The sequence below is a fragment of the Myxine glutinosa genome, chromosome 14, assembly GCF_964187855.1.
Source record: "Myxine glutinosa chromosome 14, kmMyxGlut1.1, whole genome shotgun sequence".
NCBI lineage: Eukaryota > Metazoa > Chordata > Myxini > Myxiniformes > Myxinidae > Myxine > Myxine glutinosa.
The window spans coordinates 8,441,279-8,459,964 of record NC_136274.1 but is presented as its reverse complement, the minus strand read 5'-3'; the positions used below and the strand labels follow the sequence as shown (position 1 = coordinate 8,459,964).

At 44.2% G+C, this 18,686-nt stretch overlaps 1 protein-coding gene across 1 annotated transcript in view; it reads left to right on the top strand.

Moving 5' to 3' along the window:
• POR (cytochrome p450 oxidoreductase) overlaps positions 1 to 18,686 on the top strand; it is a 77,000-nt gene that overhangs the window by 51,055 nt on the left and 7,259 nt on the right. The window contains exons 5-13 of the mRNA XM_068135129.2: positions 9,372 to 9,521; positions 9,747 to 9,871; positions 12,003 to 12,092; positions 13,320 to 13,418; positions 13,506 to 13,622; positions 13,777 to 13,895; positions 14,502 to 14,683; positions 14,845 to 14,994; positions 15,632 to 15,896. Of these exons, the coding sequence (XP_067991230.1) occupies positions 9,372 to 9,521; positions 9,747 to 9,871; positions 12,003 to 12,092; positions 13,320 to 13,418; positions 13,506 to 13,622; positions 13,777 to 13,895; positions 14,502 to 14,683; positions 14,845 to 14,994; positions 15,632 to 15,896 (1,297 nt within the window). The remainder of the gene's footprint in view (positions 1 to 9,371; positions 9,522 to 9,746; positions 9,872 to 12,002; positions 12,093 to 13,319; positions 13,419 to 13,505; positions 13,623 to 13,776; positions 13,896 to 14,501; positions 14,684 to 14,844; positions 14,995 to 15,631; positions 15,897 to 18,686) is intronic.

The following is an 18,686-nucleotide window of genomic DNA, read 5'->3' as shown; positions in this document are numbered from 1 at the left end:
TTCACTTTGAAATCAAAAATTTCCATCAAAGCACCTGGTGCGGCACCTGGCGGGGATGTGCATTGTAGCTTTGTATGAACTTTCAGGTTTGTTGAGCATTTGTCTGTGCGTGACGTTGACAGGTGCACACGCCTGTTTCATCCTGTTTTACACACCTTCAACAGCTTTCCCTACCTCTTCCACCTCTTCCACATCTTACCCTACCCCTCCTCCCCCCTGTTCTGTATCCGATGCTCCCCCTTCCTCTTCATTAACGGTATGGACCTCAAACATCCGGGGCCTTCGTTCAAACTCAACTGATCTCTCCATACAGGTTGCTTCTGTCAAACCAGCCGTGATCTGCTTAACAGAAGCTTTCCTCCTACATGATGTCTTTGATTCCTTAGTATCTCTTCCGGGTTACTCCCTCCTCCGGTATGATAGACCTGAGCCTCGTCCTGGAGGTGGGGTTGCTATCTTTATCAAAAACTCTCTTCCTCACTCGCCCTGCACTGCACTCTCTCCACCTCACCCCCAGGAATACCTCTGGCTACGGCTTCCCCTTCGCTCCCACCTCTTGTTCATATGTGTGTTGTACCGTCCACCAAACAGTGATGACTCCATCTGCATCTCGTTGTCTGATAATATGGACCAACTTCTGTCTACTCATCCTAACTCTCTCTTCCTCATATGTGGTGATTTCAATTGTCACCATGCCAGTTGGCTGGGTGTGGGTACCTCTCTCACCAGCCATGGCTCCTCAGCAAAGGACTTCTGCGACTCACTGGGACTGACACAATCTGTCAATTTCCCGACCCGGATCTCAGTCAACGGAGCATCTTCTCTTCTGGACTTGGTTATGACTAACTTCCCTGAAAATGTCTGCTGCTCTTCTTCTGCTCCAATCGGCTCATCTGATCATGTGCTTGTTAAAGTGGACATCTCTCTGACCATTCTCAGGGAGCCTCCTCAGCGTCGACGAGTCTGGCATTTCACTCAGGCCAACTGGCACGGTCTTCAAGCAGCCATCAATCATCTGGACTGGTCTCCCATCTCTACCGCCTCTGACATCAACTCATCCTGGGAATTCTTCCAAAGTAAAATGCTCTCTCTCATGCACAGATTTATCCCATCTCGTCCTCAGTTGTCATACCCTTCCTCCCGTCCATGGTACACGGAATCTTGTGGTGAGGCTGTTGCCCAGAAACAACTTGCCTTCGTCTCCTGGAAAGCAAATCCAATGGAAGGAAATCTCATTTCCTTTCACAAAGCCCGAAACAAGTGTGTGTCCACCCTCAGGAGAGCCAGGAAACAATATCTCTCCGCTCTCAAGACCGAACTCTCTTATCTGTCTCCCTCTTCCAAATCCTGGTGGCGTCTGGTCAAATCTGTTTCTGGTGTTTGTTCCCCCTCCATCCCCTCCCTTACCTCAAACGGCTACACAGCTGACTCCGCACGTGAAAAAGCTGAATGCCTCAACTCTGTGTTTGCCTCTAAATCTTAGTGTCCCAAACCCATCCCTCTCTGTACCCACTGTACCCAGTCGTACCCAGCTGCTCCTGGACTCCATGTCCTTTCCTCCTGACAAGGTGGAAAAGTTTCTGTCAACCCTCGACTCTGATTCTGCAACTGGACCTGACAGCATCAGCCCACGGGTCCTAAAATCATGTTCTTCCGTTCTTTCACTCCCTCTCTCTGTTCTCTTCACCCTCTCTTTTGCTCAAGGTCAACTGCCATCTACTTGGAAATCAGCCAACATCACCGCTTTGCACAAAAAGGTGCAAAAACAGATCCTAGCAACTACAGACCAATCAGCCTTCTCCCAATTATCAGCAAAGTCATGGAATCCATCATTGCTTCGGATATGAAATCTTTCCTCTTCTCCAATGGCTTGATCTCTGATCATCAATTTGGTTTCAGACCAGGTCACTCGACTCTGGACATGCTGCTTCTGCTGTCTCAACAATGGATGGAGGTCCTCAATGCCAAACAGGAAATTAGAGCTGTCTCCCTCGACATATCACGTGCCTTCGATATGGTCTGGCACCCCGCTCTGCTCACCAAACCCTCCTCCTTTGGTATCCATGGAAATCTCCACGCATGGCTGGCGGACTTCCTCTCTCGACGTAGTCAACATGTGTCCCTGAATGGGTTTCTCTCATCCCCTCTTCCTGTTCAGGCTGGAGTTCCCCAAGGCAGTGTTCTGGGCCCTGTGTTTTTTCTGGTCTTCATCAATGATCTCTCTGACTCTCTTGAAAATCCTCTCTATCTCTTTGCTGATGACTCCACTCTCTGCCGCTCCATTCCTAATCCCTCAGATCGGCAGTCTGCAGCCTCCTCACTCTCTGCAGACCTGGACAAAATCGCAGACTGGGCAAACAAGTGGAACATCTCTTTCAATCCTGACAAATCTCACACTCTTACGATGTCTCTCCGAAAAGACCGACTGGACAACCCTCCCATCTATTTTCTGAATAATCCTCTCCAAGAAGTTCTGTCACTCAAGCTTTTGGGTCTCACTATCTGCCATGATCTTTCCTGGGAAAACCACATTTCCAAGCTGGCCTCCAAAGCCAGTCGCCGACTGGGCATCCTCCGTCGTGCGAAGTCCTTCCTTGGCACACCTGAGCTCCTCACCACATACAAGGCTTTCATCCGCAGCTCAATGGAATACTGCTCTCCCCTCTGGGCTGGTGCTCCTGCCTCACACCTAGCTCGTGTTCACGAAGTTGTTGAAACCAAAGCGTTCAGAATCATTGGAATCTCCCGTGATGACGCTATCTCCGAGGGCCTTTCACTTACTCACCGCAAGCAGGTTGGTGGTCTTTCCGTCTTCTACCGACTCCTCTCCGGCCTTGCTCCCCCAGCTCTCTCTGGGCTCTGTCCCCCAAATATTCCTACAGGTCGCACAAGATCTGCCTGCAACCCTCTGATAGTTAAACTGCCAAAATCAAGACTCTCTGCTCACCTTCACTCCTTCATTCCTCTTTTCTCCCGCCTCTGGAACAAACTCCCTCACTCTCTTCAATCCCACTCCTCCCTCCAGGTCTTTAAAACAGCTGTTCACCACCATCTCTTATCTTCCCCAATCCAAAACCTTGATCTTTTCTACTCCCCCCGCTAATTTCACCCCAAATCCACTTTTTTGAAGTGACTTTTGTCTTCTTTCCTGGAAGTCCTTGGTGTCCTTGCGTTTTATGCCTATCCTGCCTCCCCCCAGGCCCTCTGCCTCCCACACATCTCCTGATGTCCCTGCCCTCAAATGTTGTGTTTGTGTGCTTCCTCCCCTTCTCTCCCTATCTTGTCGACCGCTCCCCTTTTTATATACTTTGTTTGCTTGTTTGTTTGATTTGTTTGTTTGATAAATATTAGCTCTTTCACGAGCCTCGACTCTGTATACAAAAATCCGGTTAATGATTCACGTAATGACAAGAATGGTGATGGTTTTCTGTGATTGATCCGAGTGTTACTGATTTGATTTGCAGGTTTAATCATAACGCTTTGTTCTGTAGTATAACTCCGAATAGATCTACCAACGGAATACCATGAAGGTGCTTATTGTAAATCGCAATTTTTCCATACAAGTAGAGGCCCTGGCCTGAACTTAGCCGAGGCCTGGCATTCGGTGAACTTTAGACTTTGACCGTTAACTATTGCACAGCAGTCTGTGAGCAAAGTGTGTAAATATTCCGCTGCTTTTCCAAAAACTGCAATTCCAACGGGACGCGTTCACGAAATCTAGTTGTACTTGGGAAGATCCGTACTTCAAAATGAAGGTGGCACTGCCAAATGACGTAGCTACGTGTTGTTCAGATAGCGCTCCCACCCTACGCTTGTTAAATATGTACATTCCACGGAATTTTATCTAAAAGGTGTTTTCCTCGGTTATGGCTGATTATTTTCTATGTTAATTTGTTAGGCGGGAATTTTTTAATGTTTTTTATTTTATTTTATTTTTGTATACAAGATCGAGGCTCGTGTAAGAGATAACATTAATCACAAAAAAACAAACCAACACATAAAACATGAGATAAAGGGAGCGGGAGACAAGATGGGGGGAGAGAGAGGGAAGCTCACACGTACAACATTTGAGAGCAGGGACATCGGGAGATCTGTGGGAGGGAGAGGGCTTGGGGGGAGGAGGCACGGGAAGGGGGGGTGGGTGGGAGAGGTATAAAACACACGGACACTGCTAGGACTTCCAGGAAAGAAGTAGGAATTTAAAAAAAAAAGTGGATCTGGGGTGAATTAACGGGGGTAGAAAAGATCAAGGTTTTGGATGGGGGAAGATAAGAGATGGTGGTGAACAGCTGTTTTAAAGACCTGGAGGGAGGAGTGGGATTGGAGAGAGTGAGGGAGTTTGTTTTAGTCCCAAATTGTTATCTCTTCCACAGAAGATGGACGGAGGTTGTTTTTCACCCCTGTCTGTTTGTCTGAGTAGGATATCTCAAAAGGTTGAGGACGGATTCAGACGAAATTTGGTGGACCAGTTAGACGTGTGACAAGGATGAATTGATGAGAATTTGGTGAATATCCGGATTTGGATCTGGCCTTCGAGTGCGAAACAAAACTTAAACTGTTCAGCCTGGCGGAGGTATGCGCTCAACCGAGTGCCCGTTCTAGTTTTGGAATCGATCTCTCATGTGGAGGATGTGGCTGATGGGTTGCATCATCGCTGGGAGCGCAGCTGTGTCACCGATGTCATTCCCTCTGTAGGTTAGGACAGGAATTTTTGGAATTCGTTAATGGTGCTGGCATTACCTCTTGTACTCTTCTTCGAAAGGTGCGGGAAGACAAGAGATGGTGGTGAACGAAAGGTGCTTCGTCGAATCTTCTTACTATAACTCGCCAAATGTCTGTCCGTCCGTCCGTTCCCAGGTACCGCAAAAACGGCTGAACCGATCGCAACGAAATTTTGGGTGGGTAATCCTGGGACCCCCTGGAGTAAAATAGGCCATATTGCTTTTCCTATTTTCCAATTTTTCAATTTTCCAGTTTTTCCAAACACGATGGAATAATATTTACCGATATGAACAGTGATGTGGCTTTTATTGAAATTCTACAAATCCTGTTTCGATTTTGATGATTTGCGTGTGATATGATTCAACGAATGTTTATATAAATCGTTTAAAATGAAAAAGCCTTCAATTTCTGATATTTTGCCTTTTCATTTGGGCCTCCCAATTGAAGCCCCGCCCGTAGGGCGGGTACCGTTGCTAGTTATATAATTTAATCCAAGTAATTCCAGCACAAAGCAGATAGGCCTTAACTAAACACATTCTGAGGGATGGTACACTCATTGACACAAAGCCAAGCCTGAAAAATGCCAAATCCTTTTAAAATGCTGACCATTGACGGTCCATAGGGCTAGGAATGCCTGAGGTGGGACTGATGGATGAGTACCTCAACCCCTAGTAAGTACCCCTTTTGCTGAGCATTTCAAAGAGTCTCTTTTTGCCCAAATCCTACGGCCTGGCTTCCCGTGCCAACCCTGTTTTGGACAAATTGTGGAAGTTGTTGGGTAGGTTTCTGGCGCATTAAAAGCAGATTGTTCTGGGAGGGTGGTCCTCCATAGCCCCTCTCCATAGGTCCTCCATAACCATCTCCCCTCTAACACATGGTGAATGTTATATACATTTTTGGGGATTTGTCCACGTTGGAGAAGGAAAACTCAGAATTAATAGCAATGGTGGAACGTTGGTGTTTACCAGCCGACCTGGGGCAGTACCATCGCCCACTCTATTTTCCCACACAACCATTTTGGTCACCTGGAGTGGGGTGCATGAACTTTGTATTCGCTGCGAGGGAGTGGGAGGAATGCGCTTGTGGCTATGGCCTTGCCGCTTTCTCGGCATTCTGTCCAAACAAAAACAATCTGATAGTTTGTCGTCGGGTCGAGAATTGGACTCTGACTAAACCGCTCAAATGTAATTAAGTGCCACACCTCTCTACTATCTTGTCGGACAGAGGTTTAAATGATCAAGGGTACACACATGGAACTTTGGTACAGGAGGAGGCCACTCGGTCCATCATGCCTGTGCTGCACCAACCCGAGTTTTGTCACACGTCCACACAATCCACTATCCCCATACCCTCACCATCCATCCTAGCTTCAATCTTTCCATTCAAGCTCCTGCCGTTTGTGTACAACGCCATGAACCCTTCCCTTCCATTAACCACCCCTGCTGTCTCAACACCCAACAATATCCTCATTTTCTAGTCTTAAAAAAAAAAAAAAAAAAGTCCTAATATCTTCCTCAAGAACCTCTGCGAATCTCGCCGCACCCCTGTTATATTATGCACCCTGCTGCCACCTGACTGCACACTCACGATGACCATGCAGGGATGCCCACATATTCATAAACCCAAACTGCTCTCCCCTCCTCTCTCTCCCCTCTAAAAATGTACACTTCCTCTCTAAACGTTGAGTAGATCCTCCCCACATTGTCACCTTCCCCATGCACCACCACCAATGTTCCCACCCCACAATCAGACAAAACGTCATCCAACATTACATTACTACCTTGAAAACGTTTTGCACAATTTTGCAAAGTTTTATGTGTACCTTGAAAACGAAAACACATAAGGTAATGTGCATGTGTGTGAAATCTAATTAAAAAAAAAAAAAAAAAAGTTTGTATGTAATATGTACCAACCAATTGCAGACATGTTCGGTATGATTTATTGTTCTGGACAAGCACGATGTGTGTACACATTATAGGAAACAATTGGATTAGATGAAAGAATTATACACATGTGCAGTGCGGCCTATTTTACCAGTCCCTTATGGACCAGAATTGCACATTACATACTGTAAACTCGCAAGTGTTGACATTGCAGACATATTGGACAAACGTGGTATGTACATGATGAATGCTGATGATAATTAGAGATTATGGATGAATTTTATATGTACACCTACTTCTGCAATAGAATAGAAAACTAATATTATGTTTGGTATTTTAATATTTTACATGAAGGATCGCGAAGAAGTCCCTTTGAAACCAAGAGACTGTGACTGCATTGAAAATACATTTACCTCTTCGTGCAGGTGTATGAATCAAATTGGCGCCCCTTTATATGAACTTTTCTACAGCATTCCTTGGTTCCTCCTAAGAACACAAGGGTAATCCAGCATAGAAGAAGAAGAAGAACCACCTTTAGAGGCCATTTTTCCCCGCAGAGCAGGGGTTGGCCTTTTTCAGGCACCGTGGTCCCCTTTTTTGAAGCAATGTTTTACGGCCGGATGCCCTTCCTGCCGCCAACCCTGTTAGTCGCCTCTTGCGACACACAGGGAATTACCAGTGAGCTGGTTATCAATTTGCCAAACTCGGAAGGATGACAGGCTGAGTCAACCCCCCTGGCGTTAATTCAGCGATCGACCGGGATTTGAACCCAGGATCCTAGGATCCCAAGCCGGCACTCTAACCGCTAAGCCAACACCAGGCTCAAGGGTAATCCAGCATGTGCATGAATTTTTTTTTGATGTCCCTTTTCTATTTTTTTCACCCCTTTTTTTAAGGCCATTTTCCCTGCTAGAGCAGGGGTTAGTCTTGCAGACCCCATGACAATCATCATGGTTCCCTTTTTGAGGCAATGTTTTTATGGCTGGATGCCCTTCCTGACGCCAACCCTTCAGTCACCTCTTCCGACACGCAGGGATACGGTGTACCTATTCTAAACCGGGGCACACACCGGCACATTCATCCCAGCGAGCTGGTACTCAATTTGCTGACCTCGGAAGGATGACAAGCTGAGTCAACCCCCCTGGCATTAATTCAGCGATCGACCGGGATTCAAACTCGGGATCCTAAGATCCCAACCCAGCACCCTAACGCTAAGCCAACACCAGGCTTAGCGGTGAGAATGTTATCCATTTGCACATATTTAATTTATTTTGCTCTTGGTGGACTTGTCTTGGCTCACCCCCACTCTAGCAGGGAAAATGGCCTTAAAACGATCATTCATTCATTCATTCATATTCATTCATTCATTCATTCATTCATTCTTGGTGGACTTGTGTGGCATTTTCTACAACCTATGGAATGTGCCTTATTTTCTATACTTTGCCACATGGCACATACCCTTATACAAAGGGGCCTTTTCTATGCCCCTGGCATTTTTCCCAAGAATATCTCGATACAATCGTGATTTAACATTTTATTTTTATATATTAATATCTATATAATAATAGCGTAAGGACTCGACTTTGTTATCCCTTTTACGTCACACCCAGTGACCCGATGCCCACGGCACTCATGGATTTACGATCTACGAACCGCGCTCTTTGTTTATCACGTTAGGACATACTCGAAAAATCTGAATTAGCCGACGTTGGGGCCCAAAAGCATCCGATTAACTGCCGATACGACGCCATCTTACGACGCCATCGTATTGGCGTCTGCTGGGCGAAAGCGAAGCGAGCCGTCCGCTGATTGGACAGTCGAGTGGTGTGAACATGGGTGGTGTGAACCAAATGGTCTTTTTATTCCCTTGAACATTTTAAATTATGATATCTAAGGAAACGTCTTTATCGTAATTTTAATAAAGTTAAATGGAGTGATGGTGCGATACTCGGGGTGCGTTGCATAAATCCTCGTAACTCAGAGAGGTGTAGCAGGTGGCGAGACGTAAGGAAGCTTAAAGATAACGAGCTGAAACAGACGAACGATATGTCAATCCCTTTCTACACCGAACGGCAATAAAAGTATTAGAGCGGGAAGGCATGGCCTGAGCACTTCGAGCAGAGAGGACTGGTTGGACTTAACGTAAAGAGAAAAAATTGGAGCTTAACGGAAGAAGAAGATTCCATGAGCACTCCCCTATGCCATCCATAATGGTACACTCTATCCATACACCACATCCTCCCTTCCGTGGATGTTCCACGGGTTTCGGCTAGTACATAATATTTGTGATTGGAATGATGAATGAGGCTGTTTGGAATGAAAATCTAGAGAACGTGCTGTCAATGCCTGACATTCGACTGAAGGTGGCACAGGAATGTGGAATTTATTGGTTCATTGTTTGCCATGCTTCATCTTTTTGCCCAAGTCATTCACGAACCGGCCGTCCATTCCTGAAGTCCCCAAAAAAAAAATACTTGCGTTATTTGCTAACTGGTATCCCGATCTAGGTCATACTATCTTCTTCAACCAAAGTATCAAACAGGTCCGGCTACACGGTTATTGGACTATCCGTCTTGTTTAATTATTTATTTTGGGTTGATTGTATTTTTATTTTATTTTATTTATCCTAAGAGATGTTTTGTGCCTCTTAACGTACCTTTAGGTTTGTTTTCAATCCTACTGGTAACAGAACAAAATGAATGCATTTCCACCTGTTCATGCACGTGTCGTTGACCGGTTTATTAACGTTTATCGTTCCATGCGCAGTCTGAGCTCGCAAGACTCGTGGAGATCCCGGGTCCGTTGGCCGTGTTTTGCATGGCGACGTACGGTGAGGGTGATCCCACGGACAATGCACAGGATTTCTACGATTGGCTCCAAGATGGCGACGTTGACTTGTGCGGTGTCAAGTTTGCGGTACGTCACGTAGCTGTTTAACCCACGGACAGGAGGGCAATTTTCAATGAAAGGGATCTGGTCGCAGATTCTATGTGAGCACCAAGTGCTCCGGATGAGAACGTTATACATTTGCTAATATTTAATTTATTTTGCTCTTGGTGGACTTGTCTGTAATGGTAATGGAGGGTTTAGCGGAGTTGTTTGAGCATGCACGTAATGTGATGTCACAGGCCTATGTTGCAGGTGTTTGCACTTGGTAACAAGACTTACGAACACTACAATGCCATGGGGAAGTTTGTGGACAAACGACTCGAGGAACTTGGTGCTGAAAAGGTTTATGAGCTGGGCCTGGGAGACGACGATGCCAAGTAAGCTGAGCTTGACCTGCTGGCAAAGTAGCCAATCACTGGTGTTTGGTTTATTTATTTATTTTAATTTGATCTCGTCGGTTTATTTATTTATTTTAATTTGATCTCGTCGGTTTATTTATTTATTTTAATTTGATCTCGTCGGTTTATTTATTTATTTTAATTTGATCTCGTCGGTTTATTGATTTATTTTAATTTGATCTCGTCGGTTTATTTATTTATTTTAATTTGATCTCGTCGGTTTATTTATTTATTTTAATTTGATCCCGTCGGTTTATTTATTTATTTTAATTTGATCCCGTCGGTTTATTTATTTATTTTAATTTGATCCCGTCGGTTTATTTATTTATTTTAATTTGATCCCATCGGTTTATTTATTTATTTTAATTTGATCTCGTCGGTTTATTTATTTATTTCAATTTGATCTCGTCGGTTTATTTATTTATTTTAATTTGATCTCGTCGGTTTATTTATTTATTTTAATTTGATCTCGTCGGTTTATTTATTTATTTTAATTTGATCTCGTCGGTTTATTGATTTATTTTAATTTGATCTCGTCGGTTTATTGATTTATTTTAATTTGATCTCGTCGGTTTATTTATTAATTTTAATTTGATCTCGTCGGTTTATTTATTTATTTTAATTTGATCTCGTCGGTTTATTTATTTATTTTAATTTGATCCCGTCGGTTTATTTATTTATTTTAATTTGATCTCGTCGGTTTATTGATTTATTTTAATTTGATCTCGTCGGTTTATTTATTTATTTTAATTTGATCTCGTCGGTTTATTTATTTATTTTAATTTGATCCCGTCGGTTTATTTATTTATTTTAATTTGATCCCGTCGGTTTATTTATTTATTTTAATTTGATCCCGTCGGTTTATTTATTTATTTTAATTTGATCCCGTCGGTTTATTTATTTATTTTAATTTGATCCCGTCGGTTTATTTATTTATTTTAATTTGATCCCGTCGGTTTATTTATTTATTTTAATTTGATCTCGTCGGTTTATTTATTTATTTTAATTTGATCCCGTCGGTTTATTTATTTATTTTAATTTGATCCCGTCGGTTTATTTATTTATTTTAATTTGATCTCGTCGGTTTATTTATTTATTTTAATTTGATCTCGTCGGTTTATTTATTTATTTTAATTTGATCTCGTCGGTTTATTTATTTATTTTAATTTGATCTCGTCGGTTTATTTATTTATTTTAATTTGATCTCGTCGGTTTATTTATTTATTTTAATTTGATCTCGTCGGTTTATTTATTTATTTTAATTTGATCTCGTCGGTTTATTTATTTATTTTAATTTGATCTCGTCGGTTTATTTATTTATTTTAATTTGATCCCGTCGGTTTATTTATTTATTTTAATTTGATCCCGTCGGTTTATTTATTTATTTTAATTTGATCCCGTCGGTTTATTTATTTATTTTAATTTGATCCCATCGGTTTATTTATTTATTTTAATTTGATCTCGTCGGTTTATTTATTTATTTTAATTTGATCTCGTCGGTTTATTTATTTATTTTAATTTGATCTCGTTGGTTTATTTATTTATTTTAATTTGATCCCGTCGGTTTATTTATTTATTTTAATTTGATCCCGTCGGTTTATTTATTTATTTTAATTTGATCCCGTCGGTTTATTTATTTATTTTAATTTGATCTCGTCGGTTTATTTATTTATTTTAATTTGATCCCGTCGGTTTATTTATTTATTTTAATTTGATCCCGCCGGTTTATTTATTTATTTTAATTTGATCTCGTCGGTTTATTTATTTATTTTAATTTGATCTCGTCGGTTTATTTATTTATTTTAATTTGATCTCGTCGGTTTATTGATTTATTTTAATTTGATCTCGTCGGTTTATTGATTTATTTTAATTTGATCTCGTCGGTTTATTTATTTATTTTAATTTGATCTCGTCGGTTTATTTATTTATTTTAATTTGATCTCGTCGGTTTATTTATTTATTTTAATTTGATCTCGTCGGTTTATTTATTTATTTTAATTTGATCTCGTCGGTTTGCGTTGCTGCTGCTCCGTGTCGAGTACTATGCTCCACGTTTGCGACATATTCTGAGGCATATTCGACATATTCTGTGGTTTGTCCGTGCGTACAGTCTGGAGGAAGACTTCATCAGCTGGAAGGAAGGTTTCTGGCCGGCGGTTTGTGAACACTTTGGCGTGGAGCCAACGGGTGAGGAATCCAGGTGCGTGTCTATGTATTATATTACGATATTGCACAACTCAGGTAAAGTTTAACAAACGTTGTTGAAAGGCTTATCACACGATTGCGTGACTACCTGGCGTGTTTTGTGTATTGGTTATGTGGTTCGTTCTCATATTGCAAGAACCTCCTTGTTTTACCTCTTTCCTTCCCCTCTATTTGAAGTTTGGGAAATGAAAAGAGGTTGTTTTCATGATCATATTGCAAACTCTGGGTGGTATCGCAACTTGTGTTAGCATTATTTGGGTTATTTCGGTTTAATGGCGACCAGTGGACCCTACAACTGTGGTGTCCCAGAACCCCTACGATGACATTCCATTGGGGAACGTGCCAAAAACCCCAAACTGGCCCTGTGAACCAAAGCAGATGTTCAAACCGCTCAACCACCAAACCACTCACCCAATTAATATGGGTCAAAACGTTTTCGCTTTTTAAAAGGTTTGAGCAAAAAAACGCGTCTTCTATTAGTATGGCCTCTGGAAACAGTTTGACCCCACCCTTCCATTTTGTATGCTGATGATGGACGTACTTGACTTGACTATACGTACCTGCTATACCACCTCAGCACTTTCCCCGTGTCATCCCCACCCCATGATCTGCCCTCTCTCGTCACATGTTACTGATTGTTGTCAGGTCTTGGTGTCGCGTTGTCATCTTCAGACAAGAAAATAGTCTCTCGTTCTGAACTTTAGTCTTGCTGTGGGCAACGAAGACCAATTATAACTTCAAAACACTTCCTGATCACATCATTCACTGCGTTGCTGATGTGATGCTGCAACCCTTCCACAACCTTGTCACCCACCCATACATTGTCAGGAATTTCCAATTGATCCAGGTTCCCATCACCCAATGGCGTACTCTTTGAAAAGGTATTGTAGGATCTTTATTATCTACCGCTGAATGCTTGCGGCCAGGAGACCTGGTGTAACGTCCCTCGATCGGACGGCGTATTCCCTGATGGAAACCCCTTCCTGGAAGCACTCGGATGACAGTTTAATGAAGCCAAACAACAACGCAATGGCAGGTGCACTACCTCTGAGCTACCTGACCAACTTGCTACCAATTATTCTTCCAAAGAACAAATGCTTGGTGAATGCGAGGCAACATTGTGACTGTTTTTGTGTTCGAATGAAGTTTGATATCATTGCTGATTCTTTGATAACAAACATACATGTCTGGTTTTCCCCTTTCACATGTTCTCTCCCTCCAGCATCCGGCAGTACGAGCTGATGCTCCCTGAAAGCGGCGCCGACGTCAAGGTGTTCACGGGCGAGATGGCTCGCTACAACTCCTACGAGAATCAGAAGCCGTGAGTAGGACACCGTTTCGTGCCCATTCCGCATGTCCGTGCCTCACCCGAGTCCGTGGCGTGATGCCATCCTTTACACCGCCGTAGGCTCTACGACAACAAGAATCCGTTTCTGGCACGGGTGCTCGTGAACAGGAAAACGAACAAGGGTGAAGACCGGCATTTCATGCACATCGATCTCGACATCACAAACTCCAAGCTGCGGTCGGTGCTGGTGGGGAATGTAGTCGTAGTTGAGGAAGGAATTGGTGCTGACAGAGAGAATGTGAAATGATCACCTTCAGATGCGATTGCAGGACATTCTGGATCGTGACCGCGTCCGTGGGAGATGCATCAAAACGTCAAATTGTGGTTGCAGGTACGATGCCGGAGACCATGTTGCCGTGTACCCGACCAACAGCGGTACACTTGTGGAGGAGTTGGGGAAGTTGCTGAACGCTGACCTTGATGTGGTCTTCTCGCTCAACAACCTCGACGGTTCGTAGTCCAACTACTTTAGAATGACCGTCAAACACATGGCAAAGCACATCCATTATTTTTTTTGTATACAAGGTCGAGGCTCGTGTAAGAGCTAACATCAGTCACAAAAAAGACAAACTGACATAAAACATAAAACATATGATAAAGGGAGCGGGAGAACAAGATGGAGAGCAGCAACATCGGGAGATCTGTGGGAGGAAAAGGGCTTGGGGGGACAGGGGAGGCATGGGAAGGGGGTGGGAGAGGTACAAAACACATGGACACTGCACGGACTTCCAGGAAAGAAGTTGGTTTTTCGGAAAAGTGGATCTGGGGTGAATTAACGGGGGTAGAAAAGATCAAGGTTTTGGATGGGGGAAGATAAGAGACGGTGGTATTTGAGGCCTCTTTCTGCTCTCATTTATTTTCTAACATCTTTCGGCCTCTTTTAGGAAAATGTTTCTATTTTGTCATCGACATTGCCTTATTGTTTGTTGAACATGGAATTAATGCAACTTTGTTGTCCCAAAAGTGGGACAGTTTTAGGGATTTGATCGGCATCTCCGGTTGGACCTTGATTTGTTGTTTTTATGACATTAAGTTTCTATGAATGTCCGTGTGCAGAGGAGTCGAGCAAAAAGCACCCGTTCCCGTGTCCGACGACGTACCGCACGGCTTTCCTCCATTATCTCGACATCACGCACCCACCTCGCACCAACGTTCTGTACGAGCTGGCTCAGTACGCCGAAGAACCGCACGAACAGGAGTTCCTCCGCAAAATGGCCTCATCTTCTTCAGAAGGGAAGGTACTGAATTGTAAAAAGGGGCCTTGTATTTATTTTGTCCACACGTATGATTACAATTTTAATTGTTGTGCATATGTATTAAATAGATAGACCTTTCCCCCGACCCTCACGCTAAACCTTCTGCATCGCCACCAAATGTGTGACTTGTTAATTACCCACAGCACCAGTACCTGAGCTGGGTGGTTGAGGCTCGAAGACACATCGTAGCTATCCTGCAGGACCTAACATCTTTGCGGCCTCCTGCGGACCATCTTTGTGAGCTGCTTCCTCGGCTCCAGCCTCGATATTACTCGATCGCCTCTTCGTCAAAGGTCTTGCCTCATGACGTTTGTTTGTCACTCTTGTCCCTCTCTACCTGGATGTTTTTTATACATTGTGGGGAAGGGTAGTCTAACTGAAGATGAGATGGGATCATCCCAGCAAGCTGGTACTCAATTTGCCGACCTCGGAAGGATGATAGGCTGAATCAACCCCCCTGGTGTTAATTCAGCGATCGACCGTGATTCGAACCCAGGATCCTAGGATCCCAAGCCGGCACCCGAACCGCTAAGCCAACACCAGGCTCAGCTCACCTAATGAAAAAAAAAAACAAAAAAAAAAACAACCCACCTTTAGAGGCCATTTTTCCCCGCAAAGCGGGGGTTGGCCTTTTTCTGGGACTGTGGTTGTTGTTGTTTTTTGGTCCCCTTTTTGAAGCAATGTTTTACGGCCGGATGCCCTTCCTGCCGCCAACCCTTTTTGTCGCCTTTTTACGACAAACAGGGAATTACCAGTGAACTGGTACTCAATTAGCCGACCTCGGAAGGATGACAGGCTGAGTCAACCCCCCTGGCGTTAATTCAGCGATCGACGGGGATTCGAACCCAGCTCACCTAATGAAAGATAAACACAAATCATTTTACTTTGAGGCTCCTATTTCATAACAGGTAAATGTGTGTCCCGGTGCAGGTCCACCCAACCTCGATCCACATTTGTGGCGTAGAAGTGGAGTACGTGTCGCTCACGGGCCGTACGAACCACGGAGTGGCCACGAGCTGGCTCCGGAGCCGCCAGCCGGGCATGAGCCCTGCGCACACGGTGCCCATGTTTGTTCGCAAATCCCAATTCAGACTCCCATACAAGCCCAGCAACCCGATTATCATGGTGGGGCCTGGTGCGGGACTCGCCCCCTTCTTGGGCTTCATCCAGGAGAGGGCTTGGCAACTGGAGCAGGGTAGGTCGACAAAGCAAATGTAACCTTAAATTTGTACAATCAGAGTGATGAGAATACAACCCAAGTACGAGCGGCATTCGCATTAACATTTCCTAATTCACAATTCCCAAATGTGTGAATGTAAACCGAACGACAATTGTACACATTGATGGAACATTCCCACGACATTGGATACGTTGTAGCAGTATACGATGACGAGGTGTGCCGTTGGTGCTGTTCTACACTTCTACACTTCTACACTTCTACACTTTTACACTGGAAAATGGCCGCTTTTAGCTTGTATGAGCAACATGTGGTCGTAAAATCTTAGCACCCGGGTAGGTGAACTCCCATGGACATTGATTGCCGGATGCTTGTAATGTGGGGCGATTCGACCACAGATGTCATAAACGTTGGGAGTTTTGTGTGGAATTTTGGAGATGTAAAACGGTGAAACTGATCCTCGCTCCACACGACCCTGAACAGGCTATTCACGGAACAATATTCAACGTGTGGAGAAATTGATGATTATTGATTGTAGAATAAATCACCGGGGCTACAGGAATATCAAATGGATCTGTGTGTACAATTTCGCATACCAATCTCAGAATATCCAAATTTTCCACACTATGGGTGCCGCAAATGATCACAGTTGACCAAAACCCATAAAATCGTCCGTGCGTCACAAAACATGGATCCCCTTCTTCAAATCCGGATATCAAAAGGCAGTCGTCACACCGGAAGCGTTTGGACTCGACTCCAAACAAATCAACTTCATGTGAAGTATCAGCCGAGAGGATGATGGTGGTGATCATCATTTGGGACGTTAAATTGTAATATGATTTTCACCCATTGCGTTTCAAAAGGGACAACTGTTACTGGTAAAACAAATACCTTGAGATGTTGGGGGAGGAAAAAACCCCCTTGTTTCTGTCAGCCATGCGGAAGAAACATCTGGAACGAGAACGGCACTCGGTAGAGCGCATACCTCCGCCAAGCTTAACATTTTTTATTATTATTATTTTTTTTGTATACTGAATCGAGGCTCGTGAAAGAGCTAACATTTACTTCACAAACAAATCAACCAGACAAACAAAATATATAAAAAGAGGGAGCGGAAAACAAGATGGGGAGAGAAGAGGAAGCACACAAACACAACATTTGAGAGCAGGGAGATGTGTGGAAGGGAGAGGGCTTGGGCGGAAGAGGCGTGGGAAGGGGGGGGGGGGGGGGAGAGGGAGAAGTATAAAACACAAGGACACCAAGGACTTCCAGGACAGAAGTTGGTATTTCAAAAAAGTGGAATTGGGGTGAAATTAGCAGGGGTAGAAAAGATCAAGGTTTTGGATGGGGGAAGATAAGAGATGGTGGTGATCAGCTGTTTTAAAGACCTGGAGGTTGGAGTGGGATTGAAGAGAGTGAGGGAGTTTGTTCCAGAGGCGGGAGAAAAGAGGAATGAAGGAGTGAAGGTGAGCAGAGAGTCTTGATTTTGGCAGTTTGACCATAAGAGGGTTGCAGGCAGATCTTGTGCGACCTGTAGGAATATTTGCCGGACAGAGCCCAGAGAGAGCTGGGGGGGGGGGCAAGGCCAGAGAGGAGTCGGTAGAAGACGGAAAGACCACCAACCTGCCTGCGGTGAGTGAGTGAGAGGCCTTTGGAGTTAGCTTCATTGCGGGAGATTCCAATGATTCTGAATGCTTTGGTTTCAACAGCGGGAAGACGAGCTAGGTGTGAGGCAGGAGCACCAGCCCAGAGGGGAGAGCAGTATTCCATTGAGCTGCGGATGAAAGCCTTGTATGTGGTGAGGAGCTCAGGTGTGCCAAGGAAGGACTTCGCACGACGGAGGATGCCCAGTCGGCGACTGGCTTTGGTGGCCAGATTTGAAATGTGGTTTTCCCAGGAAAGATCATGGCAGATAGTGAGACCCAAAAGCTTGAGTGACAGAACTTCTTGGAGAGGATTATTCAGAAAGTGGATGGGAGGGTTGTCCAGTCGGTCTTTTCGGAGAGACATCGTAAGAGTGTGAGATTTGTCAGGATTGAAAGACATGTTCCACTTGTTTGCCCAGTCTGTGATTTTGTCCAGGTCTGCAGAGAGTGAGAAGGCTGCAGACTGCTGATCTGAGGGATGAAGAATGGAGCGACAGAGAGTCAAGTCATCAGCAAAGAGATACAGAGGATTTTCAAGAGAGTCAGAAAGATCATTGATGAAGACCAGAAAAAGCACAGGGCCCAGAACACTGCCTTGTGGAACTCCAGCCTGAACAGGAAGAGGAGATGAGAGAAACGCATTCAGGGCCACACGTTGACTACGACTAGAGAGGAAGTCCACCAGCCATGCGTGGAGATTTCCATGGATACCAAAAGAGGAGAGTTTGGTGAGCAGAGCGGGGTGCCAGACCGTATCGAAGGCACGTGATATGTCAAGGGAGACTGCTCTAATTTCCTGTTTGGCATTGAGGACCTCCATCCATTGTTGAGAAAGCAGAAGCAGCATGTCCAGGGTAGAGCGTCCAGGTCTGAAACCAAATTGATGATCAGAGATCAAGCCATTGGAGAAGAGGAAAGATTTCATATCTGAAGCAATGATGGATTCCATGACTTTGCTGATAATTGGGAGAAGGCTGATTGGTCTGTAGTTGTTGGGATCTGTTTTTGCACCTTTTTGTGCAAAGCAGTGATGATGGCAGATTTCCAAGCAGATGGAAGATGACCTTGAGCAAAAGAGAGGGTGAAGAGAACAGAGAGAGGGAGTGAAAGAGCGGAAGAACAGGATTTTAGGACCCGTGGGCTGATGCCGTCAGGTCCAGTT